General features: G+C 40.3%; 1 protein-coding gene across 2 annotated transcripts in view; it reads right to left on the reverse strand.

Annotated features, from left to right (window-relative positions):
* Positions 1–5,478: 5,478 nt before the first annotated feature.
* The window catches only part of LOC101767231, an 11,070-nt gene continuing 909 nt past the window's right edge, over positions 5,479–15,639 (reverse strand). The window contains exons 2-13 of one of the 2 annotated variants that reach the window (XM_004952322.2): positions 15,443–15,540; positions 15,283–15,369; positions 15,042–15,186; positions 14,568–14,945; positions 11,822–11,961; positions 11,553–11,744; positions 11,177–11,267; positions 10,949–11,096; positions 9,752–9,868; positions 9,558–9,648; positions 6,695–6,771; positions 5,479–5,895 (exon numbers count right to left, since the gene is read on the reverse strand). In XM_004952322.2, coding sequence (XP_004952379.1) covers positions 6,735–6,771; positions 9,558–9,648; positions 9,752–9,868; positions 10,949–11,096; positions 11,177–11,267; positions 11,553–11,744; positions 11,822–11,961; positions 14,568–14,945; positions 15,042–15,186; positions 15,283–15,369; positions 15,443–15,540 — 1,524 coding nt within the window. In that variant the 3' untranslated portion in view covers positions 5,479–5,895; positions 6,695–6,734. Of the gene's footprint in view, positions 5,896–6,694; positions 6,772–9,557; positions 9,649–9,751; positions 9,869–10,948; positions 11,097–11,176; positions 11,268–11,552; positions 11,745–11,821; positions 11,962–14,567; positions 14,952–15,041; positions 15,187–15,282; positions 15,370–15,442; positions 15,541–15,639 lie in introns of both variants that reach the window. The other variant, XM_004952321.2, reaches the window with a different exon arrangement.

Consider the following 15,639-nt stretch of genomic DNA (forward strand, 5'->3'; position numbering starts at 1 on the left):
TCGCATGCAATAAGTTGAGGTTACCCCCTGCATGCAGTGGTAACAATACCACTGCCTTGTTCAGCACAAGGAGGTAACCATAACTAAAATGACAGGAACTTGCAAACGTGATCGACATTACAGCAACTTGCAAACCAAAAAGGCAATGATTACAAACTGAACAACTATAATTACATCTTTAACATTCCATAATTCCATCTTCTTCGGATCAAGTACAACAGGTTCATGTGATGCAGTTGGCTTGACCTCTTTATTTTGAAGACCGTAGAAGGCTGCAAATGCTTCTTCACTTGACTTGTACTTCTTGTAGCAAGCACCCTTGTAGCCGCTGACCTGAGCATGGGCATCAACCCGATTGGAGTAAACTCCAGGTTGTCGGCCAACATGAACAATATACCAGGCCATAGATGTCTATAATTCATGAAATATTAGTAACGTATATAAATATAAAGATGCATATGATATCAAGGTTACAAAGGACCACATCATAAGGTTAGAAAGGGCCACAGCATATGAATTCAGGTTCAAAAAATATACCAATTGGCATGGACATGTGCTCAGACAGACAGAAAGGATCAGGAACAGACAAGAATCAGCAAGCAGGAACCATGAACAGACAGGATCAGGAACAGGCAACATATGAATCAGATAGGAAGCATATCATGAGCAAGGAATCAAAAACTAAAAGCATATCAACAGCAAGGAATCAAGAAGAAGAAGCATATCGACAGCAAGGAATCAAGAAGAAGAAGCATATCATCATTGGCATGGACATGTGCTCAGACAGACACAATAGGCACAATAGACACATGCTCAGTTTAAGATCTCACAACAACATAATAACATGACTTCATAGTAGGACAATCTAAGTCAGGCAACTATATGCTACTGTTAACCATATAGTTAGGAGACAGGATCAAGTCAACTATCCAAAAGAATGCAGGGTCATGTCAGCTGCACAAAAGACCACCAGATCAGCCAACAGGTATGCACAAAAGAAGCCACAACTGCACCAGATCATCCAAAAGAGTATCACTGCACAACCAGACCAGCTCAACCACCATGCCTAGGCCCTCACATGTAGTAGTTTTTAGCCAAGTAGGTACTCAGCCAAAGAACACGGTGTGAGTCAGACATCTTCACAAAAGCAGATCCCTGGGCCATATTGTCAAGCAGGTGACCATATGCAACCATTAGAGCTTCCTCACTAAACCCTGGCATGTACATAAGTGCACCATACAAGTCAGGGTGGGAATCCTCAACCTTGGTAGAATGTATAGCATCTGCAACATTGTTCACTGCATCAGTCATGCCAGTGAACACAAGGACATCCTCATCTGACAGTATGGACCTCTTTCTCTTGCTTCCAACAGGTGGTTCTGACTTGGAGACATAAGCTGCCTCAATCTTGCCACTCTTAAGCTCCTCAGGCAGGTCATGCTTCATTGGGCTCTCAGCAAAATCAGAAGGACTACCAAGAGCCTCATTTGACCCCATAGCATACTTACCTGTTGCCTGACCATTACCAAAGATGACCATCATCTTCTGGTAGTGATGAATTGGGGTGTGCCTGCCATTACAACAACTTAAGTTAGATACTTAAACTGCTGAACATTGAAGAAAGATAATAGCAACATTAGTTCATACCTTGATGTGGCCATTGTAGTGCTCCTCCTCAAGTACAATCATGGAATTGTCCCCATCCCACAAAGCTCCACTCAGCTCTCTCAGCTTTGAGATTTTAACCCACCTTAACCTCCACTTCCTCAAGTGGTTATACACCTGTGTGCTAGTGACTTCATAGCCACTGAACTCATGCAAATCCTTGGCAACCTGGTTGAGGTTGACTTCTTTGAAACCTTTATCAGTCCTGACACCGGTTGAAATCAGCTGGCACATGCGGCGAAGAATAAATCCAGACATCATATATGTCCACCTCATAGCAGGTCTCTGCTGAGCACCACCAGGAACAACCCCAACAACCCCATCAGCCCCAACAGCCCCACCAGGGAACACAAGCTCATCAGCAGCAAGGATCTCAGCATTCATCTCCTCAGCCATTCCTATTTCCAGTTGCCACACCCCCACTCAGAAACAGGAACAACATAGTTGGTGAAACATCATTGCATGTGTCATCTGACCTATGTCATCAATATGCATTGCACTCCAGAGAAAAATATGAATAAAAATTCATCACTGCACATGTCTCATGCCTCAGTTCTAAAGAAGTATCAGGAAAAATAAAATCATCACTGCAAATGTCTCAAGCCTCAGGTCTAGTGTAGTATCAAAATTGGTGTAACATCATTGCACATGTTCAATGCCTTAGCTATATTGTGTAATGAAATAAGTAAAATCATTATTGCAATTGTTCAATGCCTCAAAACACAAATAAACAACAGTGTTCAACATAGATAGAATACAAAACAGATACATCTTAGATGTGAGAGTTGCCCCTATTGGATCACATGTGATTAGCCCATTCATCCCTACTTTAAGCCCAAACAGCATTGTCATCCATCTGAACCCCATGTCCAGGACTTACATTATTGTTGGGCACCCATGAGAACTCAGCAGGAACTACCTCATCAACCCCATACCCAATTATCCAATTATGCAATATGCAGCAAGCAAGTACTAACTTCACTTGTGTCTTGTAGGGATGAAATGGTTTATTATCAATGATACGAAAACAGTTCTTCAAAGCACCAAAAGCCCTTTCAACAGAAATACTCAAACTTGAATGCCTCAAATTAAACAACTCTCTTGGGTTGGTTGGGTAGTTCCTACCACCTTACTCTTTCATATGGTACCTAGTGCCATAGTAAAGAGGAAGGAATCCAGAACGACAAGCATATCCAGCATCTACTAAGTAGAATTTTCCTATAACAAGTACAGAAATGCATTAAGTCCATTGTTATGAAGTTACAGTTTTTATTTAGGTACCCAATTCAGCTAATTACCTGGTGGAACCCTCAACCCATCCTCCCTCTCTAGTGCATCAGCAAGAACATCATGAGCAGACCCTTCCCAACAAGCTAAGACATAAGTAAATTTCAGATCAAAGTCAACAGCAGCAAGAACATTTTGTGTGGGGTAGTGCTTCCTTGCCCTAAATGCTGCTTGCATCTTGGCTGGCACTCTAGCATATACATGAGTCCCATCTATTGCCCCAACACAGTCCTACATGAAAACCCAATACATGCTTGTTACATGATATGCACCCAAGTATGCAGCAATAACCTACAAACTACATGACAAATTTATTACCTTGAAATATGGGTACCATCTTGGGCTATTGCTTATCTTAACTGGTATCTCATTAGATGGAGCTCTAATCATTTCTTACCTAAGTTCCCCAATAGCATACAAGACCTCCTTGGAATATCTATGCATTGTTTCTATTGACCTCCTCCAATGTTGGTGAATAACTCTAAAGCATTGGTTGTGGCCAACAATATGGAGAAACATTGCTAGTTGCTTTTCAACACAACTATGAAGACTATCTGTCAGCAAATTCCTTTCCCTAAGCAAGTTGCATAGTGCAAAAAAAGGTGCTTTTCTCATGCGAAGCATAGCAACACACTCTATATCATTACAATTGTAAATTTTATCCAGGTTCTTTTAGCGTTCCTCATCCATGGTGCTCAAAGGTCCATAACTGATCTGTGACCTTGAACTATGTTGCATTCTTATCCTGCTGAACAAGAATGCATACATAGCCGTGATAAGGGCAGCAGCTCGGGCAATCAGCAAGCGTTGCTGGTCCTCCAAAGCCATCTAAGCAAGCAAGACAATTACCATGACTAACAAAGCAGCAAAACGGTGACAAACATCATTGCCATTCAACACATGCTCAGATTTAAAGGTATAATGAGACAACATCTTGGCATTGAACAAGTGCTCAGATTAAAACAAGCATCAGCATTGACATGGATATATGCTCAGATTAAAAGAGAAAACATCATTGACTTGGACATAAGCTCAGAAAAAATAGCATTATCATATCTGTAGCGCACTCAATCAGCATCGATAGCACCCACATTCATTAGAAATGGTGGAGAGGGAGGGGAGGATTGCTTATACCGAACGAGGACGGCAACCACCCAAACAATGATGCAGACGAACAAACAACCGACAGCAGATCTGCAACCTGGCACCAACAACATGGATTCATACCTTATAACCCTAAGCAACATGGATTCATACCTTAGGAAAATGAGAAAAATAAATAGGAAAAAATAACCCTAACCAAGAACATGGATTCGTACCTTAGAACCAAGTGGGGAACACAGATCTGAGATCCCTGCATCGATTTGAACAAGAACCAGTGAGAGATGCATCTAGGGTTAGGAGATCAAGAACACAGGGGTGGGAATGGGAGGCAAACCAGATTACCTGTGCAAGAACTCAGATCCAGAGCACCTAGGAAGCAACGAAGGAGGGAGGGGATCAATACAACGCGAATCGATGAACCGAATCAATGAAAACCAAAGGAATAGAGCATAGGGGAGCACCTCAGATCTAGCGAAGAAGACGAATGGTGACCGATGGGGAGCGGAGGCGGCAGGAAGGGGGATATATCTGCGGTGAGTAGCGCGAAAGGAGGAGGTAACCCTAGCGAAATGGCGCGAGCTCCCGCCGGCCAACTTTTCGCCTCCCGCGCGCCCGCCGTTGCACCGCGGGAACTAGGCTCGACGGAAACAACCGCTCCCCTCGTATCCGCGGAGCCTGGCCGCGGGGGGTGTTTTGCATGCGCAGGGCCTAGCTCACAGGGTCGACCAGGCAACCAAACTAAAGGAGGGTGCATGCGATGAGTCTGGCTCACACCGGTGCAGGACACCAAGCACGCCCTAAACTCCCCATCCCTCCAACCAAACATAAAGTGAGATCATCTTATCCCAAGGAGGGATGACCCTGTCCCATCCCCTCCGTCCCTACATCCAAACACACCCTACTTCCCTACATCCAAACACACCCTTCTTGTATCTAAAATTCCATTCCTTCGTATCAATTAGCATCAAACAAACACACTTTGAAGGGAAATTTGGGGACCGACCCAAACGAGCTGTAGTATCTCCATTTCATTCCCTCACACTTATTACTACTAACTAAACACTTTACGGGGAAATTTGAAGTATCTATATTTCAATCCTCACACTTTTACCACTAACCAAACGCATTATGGGGAAATTTGGGGGTACCCGAAGAGCTATAATATGGCTCCCTGTGTTACACCTCATTTTCTTACCACGACTTTGAGGCTCTCAAATCTAGGGCCATGATAGAGTTGCTCTTAATTGAGATGTGAACACAAACCTACTTTTTGACTACTGCCTCCATCTCTAAAAAATCATTAAAGAAAATTCAAACAAATTAACAATTTGGAAGTGTAAAATGACCTTCATTGCCCTATTTATTAGTCAATATTTGACACTAACAGTTAATACACATGCACGCACTTGATAGGGGTAACAATGATAAGAATTATAGGATAAATTTTAAATCACAATAACCTTTTTCAGTGATGGACGGAGTATCTAAAATTAGCAAACATGAATTGCAGATGAGTTTACCTATTAAGAAAATAAAGACAAATCCATATCGGTCATCAGTTGTTGCTACATATTAGAAGACAACTAATTACAGGTGTAATTGTTGCCACATTCAAGTTACGATGCTGCATTTTAGCTTAAAGCAGCACTCTGCAAAGCTTCTAAGTCGAACTGCATATCAAAGCATCCCTTTGTTCTCATCCTCCAAAAGTATGATTCCAAGTCTGATTTCAAATTCTTGGTTCCTGTCTACCTGTACAACCTTTCTATGGAAAAAAAAAAACCATCGATTTATGATCAAGGCGGCAGGCTTCAACTAAGGCAGGCATAGCCCATCCACCTAGCAATCAAAAGTTTCAACAAGATCAATGTTAGTTAACATAATCATGGCATAGTATACACAACACAAAATGTTAGTCAACAATTGTGAATAACAGCCACAAAAAAAAGGTTTACTATGCTCCATGCACATGCATGAGGTAGGGTTGCACAAAGGAAGAAGCAAAATAGTTCTCATCATTTTATTTAGAAACTCCTTTTGTTTATAACCAGTTCCTCGGCCAAGAGGCCAAACATTGGTGAAGAAAACCTAACTGGTTCCTTTAAACAAGCTAGTAACTGCGTGTAGAAAGCAGGAAAAAATACTTTTCCGAATACAGAATGTAATCATTGCTTGTCAATAGATGATACATAGCTTCCTTTCTAATCAAATCTCTGTTGACCACTGAGTCATGGAGACTAGTGTGAAGTTGGTATATGGTGTGCATGAGTTACAGGTAGTGCGGACAAACCACTATAATGCAGAAAAGGTAACTTCAGCAGTCAAGTCAAAACACAGGGAAGTACTGCCAAGGTAGAAATAATGGCAATATAGGTAGAAGAAATGTACTGGTATGTTAGAGCTACGACAGAAAAACAATGCTGAAGTTGAATTGACTGGTTGGACAACTTCCAATTAAATATCTGGGAGTTTCCAAGAATAAAAGCATTGTCATTGTATCTCCTCACACTGACTATATTACAAAGGATGGATAAATACAGAAATAATGTGGGAGAGATGTAGCACCATGAAAAGTTATCCTTTTGGAAATATACTCCAACTGAATAAAAAAAATGCTTAGAAAGGATAACATAAATACCTTCAGCACGTTGAACAGGCCAGAGACTGAAATCAGTACATTATACCCGGATACGCTTTCTCATCTGATGTCTGGACCTACAGTAACCAGTTACAACCAAATTTCAGATTAGTGACAAAAATGTGTAGACAAGAGTAATTTTCTTAGCTCTATGTGAAGGTCAAAAAACACAAGGTTAAGTAGTATGACATTGTCAAGGGATGAAAGCAATGCCAAGTTATAAATAAATGCAAGGACCATTTAGCCTATTTTGTAACTCAGCCTATGTTTTATGATTTCACGTCAGCATGGGTGCATGTGGAATTGTGGATTTCACAAAATGCGTGCAGAACAAAAGATGATAAAGAAACAAATATCAGACTGAAAATCAGACAGATCACTTCACGAGGGTATTAAAGAATAATGTATAATTTACAAATACATTGACTGGTACAATATTAAGCAAAAGACGATTGTTTTGATCTGCGCACCCATTGTCTTTTGTTCATATGTATATGGATGAACACACACCTGAACTTCTTGGGTCAAATTATTGCTTTTTTAATATTTCTGGATATAATTACATAAACTAGTAGGTACGAACATCCTATATTGCAGTATGGGGAACATTATACTTCAGATTGTCAATGTTTCATCTGTTATGACTAGACCTTTTTGTTAGGGAATCAACAGGGACTTCAGTATCTTCCAGTACATTAAATAAATATAAACTATTCTAATATTCTGTTCCTAAATTAAATCGTCCATGTAAATCTATTCTTCTTCCTTTTCTTGTAATAGCTTGATCCGTTTTGTTACATTTTGTTACATCCCAGCCCTCTATTTTTCCCAACCAAGGATTCACTCCTATATCCATATTTTCAGTTTTCGACAACATAGCGTTAATCCTATGAAAGCCTAAGCTATTGGAAACTGCAGCAGCTACAAGGTTTAGTTTAGAAGAATGGAAGCACAAATAAGGTTCCAAAATCCTCATAGATCTGACCAGCAGATATTATTGATGAAATGAGGCTTTGAAATGCCTAATGTATACCACAGAATAATGTAGTGTCACTTCATCCTGTGAGATGATAACATAAACCCTAGTTTAATAACAGAATACCAACTGCAACGAACTAGAATACAATAGTAGCATATTCTCTCTTGAATTATTTTCTACTCCGTATAAGAAAAGATCTAACTTGGAGTTTTGGACACCCTTATAGCTAGATGATAAATTTTTAGAGATGTATATATGTTGGGAAATGCTTCACTACATATAATATGGCCCTGTTTGGCACGGCTCCACTCCTAAACTCCAGCAACTCCATCAAAAAATTCAGCCAAACACCCCAACTCCAAAACTCCGTGGAGTTGCCAACTCCATGGAGCTGTAGTGCAAATGGAGGTGAAGTTTTGGAGCACCTCTTTTGCTGCTCCAGAAACCTCTCTTTTGAACCTCCTCGTGGAGTTGGTGGGTAATTACCCACCAATGCCATTGGTTACAAAAAAAAACGTTTCATTCTATTCTCCCTTCTATTCTCCCGAGCCCCACTCGCCGCCAGAGCCCCGCCCGTTGCCACCCCCGTGGCCAGCCGGCCCCGCCGCCCGTCATCGCCCAAGCTGCCCCGCCGCCCCGCCGCCGCGCCCGTCGCCCCCCGCCGCCCGTCGTCGCCCCCCGTCGCCGCCCAAGCTGCCCCGCCGCCCAAGGCCGCCCCCGCCACCGCCCACCCCGCCGCCCGTGGAGGGTCTCCCGTGTGCGGCACAGTGCAGTGGAAAAAGGGGAAGAAGATGGGATAGAGAGGATGACAAGTGGGGCCTTAATTGGGGGGGAACAATGGCAATCCACACTGAAATCGATCTTTTTTGGAGCTGAGAGCACCCATCTAGCCAAACACCCCATTTTTGTTCTAGAGTTTTGAAGCGGAGCTGGCTCCATGTAGAGTTCTGGAGTGGAGCAGCTCCACCCGGAGTTGGAGCCATGCCAAACAGGGCCTATATATGGAGTGGAAACATGGTTGTTAGGGATAAAATTTTATTGGTTAAGATTGGGTTCAATTGTTAAATTAGCTATCAGGGAGCCCTATACACATGGAGTATTGTAGTCCGTTTGGCATGAAGATATAGCCTTGCAATTAATTTGGACTTGGCTCACAGTATCATCGATCTGAATCCCATCCTAATTTACTATGGCCTCTTCATTTCCACAAAACCCATAATACATGCGTGGTGGAGACAACTGTAATATGGTGGAGACAACTGTAATACGGATACGAATAATCAGCTCTCACAGTAAGTATAAACCTAAAATAACACAAGTACTTGTAGCAATGACAATCTTCAGCCTGAGCTGAAGTAGGTAGCTCTTAACCCAGAAGTTATATGAACAGGTCGAGGCATCAAGTTTGATGCATTTTAAAAAGGGTAATTATGTTGTCGACCTAGTGTCCAGCAAAAATGAAGTTGCCCACTACAAAGCTCCAAGAAAAAAATATTTGAAAACAGATGTTTGTAGAAGGAATGGTTGCCATAATACTTCACCAATCATTTGATACATGTTAAACTTTATTTGATCACGCTAGTTTCAAGAATATTGGAATGAATCAGTCAACATTTGAACTCGAGATGGCATCATAAAACTGCAACTTATGAGAGATACAGCACATGTATAAACATTTGTTAAGATGCTAGTTTAAGACTGTCTAATCATCATGACACTACATAAAAATGATTTTTTGCTAGCATAACTGTAAGATCTACAGCAAGATAAATACAGATGGGGTTTTCCATCAAGTAACTTTTGTGATATACAAGCAACAAAAGAGAGTTTACCGTCATTAAAAATATAAAGATACATCCAAATTTGGCGAGACAAACTCCTTACCTTGCTATATGTTCTTCTATTACTTTCTCTTCATCTTCAGTAAACATAAACCACTTGTCTTTATTTGCCATTAACTCATGATCACCATACTCTGACATAATTACATAAACGTGATATTACAAGTCAGTAATGTAACATTGCAGATGCTAGAACAAGTAAATTAAATGTTATTGCACAATAACTTCAAACAAAACCTTGAAGTAATATTGTTGTGCTATTACAGTAGCCATCTAGCTTCCAATAGCCTAACCCTTTCTCTACCATCAGAGGCTTGGTCCAAAGACTTCCCTGCTTCTCCATTGCCGCCATATCTGAGAAGCAAAAGATGAAAAATAATACTTAACAACTAGCTCAATTTGTTTACACATTACAGAATAAGATAAACAAAAAGTGTGGGAAATAATGACGTACTGCCCAAAAACGTTTTGCTTGAAAAGTCAAGACAGTCTATTTAGTAAATTTAAGCTGAGAAAGTGTTTCCCAGTTAGTCAGCACTCTTATGCTAACTATCAGGCTAAATGATTCCAATAAATGCAAGTAATGTTAGAACAAAATAAGAACACAATGTATCATAGGCAGATGATACTACTCATGATTCATATATTATCACACCGCACACCTTCCTGGGTTAACTGCTTTTACTAAATGTCTTGAATGAAACACCAAATGAGATCCAAGTAAAGGGGTGCCCATGCTTGATTCAATTCTGTTCTATTGCCCGTAGAATCAGACTACTATGGAAGTTCTGACTTAGAAAGGAATTTAAAGTCGTAGCAAACAAAAATGAAATTCAAATCAATCCTTCTCGATATGCACTCAGGTTTGCTGTTTCTCATGGCATTTTTTCCCTGATAATATAAAAGGTAGTTCTATTGAAACAAGTTGCATTTTCCATCCATTTCACATGACAAATTATGACCACTGGATCTGCATTTAGTGGCCCTGAGCTCCCACTTTAGCAGTATTTATCTGCCTCAAACCTACATGGAATCCTCTATTGATGGCACAGGCTGTCAGGCCCATAGTTCGGTTACTTGATGCTTGATTTAATCCTAGTGAAATGTGCTCACTCAGCACAGCATAAATCTACAGGAAGCCCATAACACACTTAAGCATTGGCAAAATGGCATGGCTGGTTTTATGCCCAACACTGTAACTAAAAAAAATATTATGTTAACAGGTACTGGAATAAGTATAAATAATCCAACAACATTTCTTGAATTTTCAGCTCAAGATTGAAAAATGCAGAAAGCTAAAGGAAACGTGGCATGAAAACCCATAAAGTAAAAAAGTTCAACTAATCAAACAAATGGAGAACCAAGAAAACGCATAAAGCTAAGATAAAACTTGAAGTGGAAAGATCTCGATATATCCAGTCATATTGTTCTGACAATTTATGGCTGTACGCTTGACTTCCTGTGCCTCCTTTATTTGGGAAATAAGGTCCTTATTTTCTTCACTGCTAAGGGCTGCTGCTTCATTGGATGAAAGCATTGTTTTATCCATGTTGCCCTTTAGCCTTTCCTTTAGCTCTTTTTCCTATGAAACACAAAAAGGTTTTATAGAATGCTTTAAGATCATGGTTTTATAAAGAGAAAAAGGTTCTCCAAGCTCAATACCTTTTCTTTTGCGGCGCGGGCTTTTTCTCTGGCAGCATTCATTGGTTCAGCAGCTACATCATTTTGCATGTCAATCCAGTTCCTCAACTTGCTAGACAAAGTTAAGAAATCATTAATAGAATAATAACAAACAATATACTCCCACCATTCTGTCATTTATAATGTTATAGATTTGTGCTACCATATTAAATTAAGTTTTATTTTTCCCCCATTACCGATGCACATTCAGTTAGGCAGTGATATGCTATAAGAGAATAATCATAGTTCTTATGTTCTATAACATTGAATAATAAAAGAACATTTTTTACTTCTAAAACATTAAAAAAAGTGGCAGTGAAGTGAATTAATTTTGGTAAGTTTAGTAAACATTACTTACTCTGTGGAGAGGGTCTCATCACACAGAAAATTCAGAACACGCAGCTTACAAGAAGGGCTCAAATTTTTATATCCTGATACTCCCTGATTTAAACAGTCGAGAGGCAATTCTTTTGATATAAATGCCGATTCACTGATATATTTGCCAACATCAATTACCCATGCATCTCCATCTCTTGTATAAGCCAGAGGCCTGGGAACAAAATAACATTTTTTATTGACTACATTCAAACAAAATTGCAAGGAGATATCAACTTGGAATGTTCTTACTTCTTCCCCTTTCCTTCTTGAATGACAGATAACAAATTCATGTGAAACTCAGCAACAACTGAGGATACCAACCGAAGTTCACGACCTCCAACTACATCTTGAAGAATTCTTTCTGATTGTCCTTTCCTTATTTGAAAAATCTGTGTGAAAGACCATTTTTTATTATATTACATAATTTAATGTCATAAAAGCATGTATACATGCTAGAGCAAAATAAAATGTTGAATGGAAAGAATAAACAAATACAATGATTCCACCACAATAATAAATGTTTGATTTCTGCATTTTGCTTATATGCAGAAAAATAATTAACACTAAGGTCGTATTGCTACTGCTATAAAGAATGTCATAATAACATCAGTTCTAAAAATAATGTCACTGTATTTCTAATTGTTAGCCAAAAACATGTCATGCTGTAGCAGGTCGCAGCTACGAAAATACTTATGCCCACACACAATGGTGAGGTACAGTCAAGGTTTTTAGGATCTGGATCCTAGGTAGGATCGTTTTTCTCCGAACAGGATGAGATCGTAGGAATGGATCGTAGAATCAGGATCTTATGAGCTTTTGTTTTAAATTTTACATTATATAAAACTACATTTACCAATCATATATTTATATGTTGCTATTCTATAAGAAAATAGAGCAATAATAATGTCATGGCATATAAATAGAGTGATTTTTGTTGAAAAAAGCACACCCTTCAGCTAATAGTTCTGATTGATGAATTTAAACATAGCATCATGTGGAATCGTAGGATCGGAAACCTACCAAGATTCTACAGAATCGTATAGAACTCTTACGTAGAATCAAAATACTATGAAAATTAGGATACCAGGTGGGATCAGGATCGCTTTGGCTCAGTAGGATCATACTATCGTAAGATCCTAATATCCGGATTGGGATCCTGACAACCTTGGGTACAGTAACCAGCTAAATCTACAAAGTTGTGTGCAGCAACTCATCAGTACAAGACATTTTAAGCTTCATATGACAAATGCCACCCTTGTTTTAGCTCGGATTCTTTCTTGTAAGTTCTGAGATGGATGAACAAGTTCTAACACAAGGTATGCTTGTAAAAAAAACATTAAGAAAAATGCAATGTCAAACTATTGTCAACATGAACAAAAAGAAGAATGAGCATGCATGACTTCCATTCATCAGCTTCATCATCTGGTGATTAATTACCCATAAAAAATGCTCATATCTTATTTTTGCATTAAAATATATTTATGCTGCAGATGTAATAAAAATATAGACAAGAATGTTGAAGCCACAAATTTGCCACTATACTTTATCCTCTTAAAAAAACCCATTGAAACCCTGCACCGCGAATAGTTTTGTATCCAAGATTGAAATAAAGGAAATAATAGCACAGCATCAAAATCAGATTCACATACCATGGCACTTCCACCATTTATTGTGTACTAATATGTGCCTTTTCCTAGTGCATTTTCATCACCTTTTAAATGATTATCGATTTTCAAATGAACTAAGTTATGGCGTGTCTTCGACCAAATTATATCTTTGTGAATCACTATGTTTAGTGACTCTTGAAAGTTGAATGAAGACATTAAATGCAGAGCTACGTGGACACCACAAATATGGTAGACTTAAAACAGAAGCACCAACATTTATATATGTACTACGCGTTTCCAAATTAAAACACTTGAGTGTATTCTCAAACTACAAAATTAGCACCGAACAAACAGAAATATAGATTGTTGTCATTCTTTTTCCTCATTAATGAACTTAAAACAGGATATCCAAATCCTGGTGGCGCAAAATAAAAATCCCCTCGCTGGCAACCCAAAAAAATAGTGGCAAGGCCCCAGCCCCCAGGCACCCTATGACACCTATGTTTGGCTCGGGCCCTGCTATGTAGTTGCATTGGTAGCCAGCCCACTGGGTCGTGGTAGGCCCAAGTTATGATGCAGCCCTATAGGGTGAAGCCAAGGTTCAGGTGTTTTCTCTGCCAGCTTGGCTGAGGTTCCTTCTCAGTTACATACCACTGGGGCCATCTTCCCCCACCAGCCAAGTTTTTTATTTAAATGAACTTAAACAGGATATCCAAAAAGATCAGCATCTAAACCTAGAATACTTGTCTGCCCTATTCAGGGGCTAAGCTCCTAATAAGGATGGAGATGTCAAGCCATGAAAAGAACTGCTCACTTATAGCAAGAAATTAAGCCTAATAAGCATGGTCAGATATGTGTGACAGCTGCACTTCAACAAGCTATGCATGAGTTATTCCAAACGAAATTCAGAGGCAAGGAATCAATGCATCAATGCAACACAATGTGATCCCTGGTTCCTGGACCAGCACTCCAGCACAAGGACCTCCCTATCTCTTTAAGATCAGAGGTAAGTTCAAGAAAAGATTCTGATGTTTCTCTCACATCTTGCCTCATCACTCACAAGCTCCATAACCACTTGCCAATCCAAATATCACATTCCCTTCATGGTTTGCATACCCACAAAACATCGATGGCATGATTAGTGCATCAATTCTTATAGCAAATTCCGATGTTTACTATGATTGTGCTTAGCAACAAAAGGCAAACATGCAAAATCAGCTAAAGAATTGATCACATAAAAGGCCAAACTACATAATTCATCAAATTTTCAGATATCTGAACACAGATTTGACCATTATGTCTTGCATATGCTATCCAGGTGTTATGAAAACAAGGCATGCACCATTATAATTATAAAGGAAAGTTCATTCTTTCTTGCCTTTGACTACCTCAGCGAATGTGCGGCAGAATTCTAGAAACTGAATTGCAGCCCCAATATCCTCATCATCAAGCTGTGCACCTGCAATGTTAGTGACCGGAGTACCCCTGGGTAGTGCAATGTTATTATTGAGAACTGGGCTCTTATCCCTCAGCAATGGTTCACCACTGTCTCCATCATGGGACCTTTCATCAGCAGAATTCTTCTTTACACTGTGCTGGAGCTTCCGCCCTTTCTTGACACAGACAGAAGGACGTGCATTGAGATCAACGCCTATATTTTCATCCCCTTCATCTCCTGGAAATGTATTGAGATCAATGCCAGCACTTTCATCCCGTTCAGCAGCCACCTCATCAGCAGCATCTGAATCTCGGGACCTCTTTGTGCCCTGATGCTTATTTGTAACAGTTGTGTCAGCAAAGCATATCAACCAGAATGCAGGATTGCATTGTACAACAATGAATACAGAATAAAATAGCAATACCTTGTCACTACCATTCACCTTGAGTATCGCTTGCGCAGCAGCCACCACGTCTGACCCCTTTTCAAGGAGATCATGGACAGAAGTACATCCCGAAGCCTTGGCGATGTGGGCCATTATCCCTGTTGGCATCTCGCCCTTCTTCTTTCTGATGGAAGGGCAGCAGGACAAATAAGAAATCTAGATTCCCCACCATGACAATTGAATCGAGAACCATCACCCCAAATCATCTATGCACGCTCACCTGCAGAAGCTGCAGTTACAGATGCCCCTGCACTTGGGGCAGATCCAGTCCTCCTTCTCTGCCACCTCTTCGGCATTCTCGCCGTACCTAAGGAAATCGGACCAGCCTAAACCTGAGAAAGAAATTGCCTGTTGAGAAGAAATGCAGGATGACTATTTACCTGTTGAGGAGGCACTTGCGGCAGTACTTAATTGGGCACGGGCCCTTCTTCTTAACCTGCTTGCACGCCGCCGCGAAGTCCGTTGTCTTCTGGCGGCACTGCCGAAGAGGAGAGTAGAGCGGAGATACGCACCTCAGATAAGAAGTCAAGCGGAAGCCCGGGGGGGGGGGGGGGGGGGAGGGGGGGGGGGGGGGGGC

The sequence above is a fragment of the Setaria italica genome, chromosome I (genome assembly GCF_000263155.2).
Source record: "Setaria italica strain Yugu1 chromosome I, Setaria_italica_v2.0, whole genome shotgun sequence".
In the NCBI taxonomy this organism is placed as follows: domain Eukaryota; kingdom Viridiplantae; phylum Streptophyta; class Magnoliopsida; order Poales; family Poaceae; genus Setaria; species Setaria italica.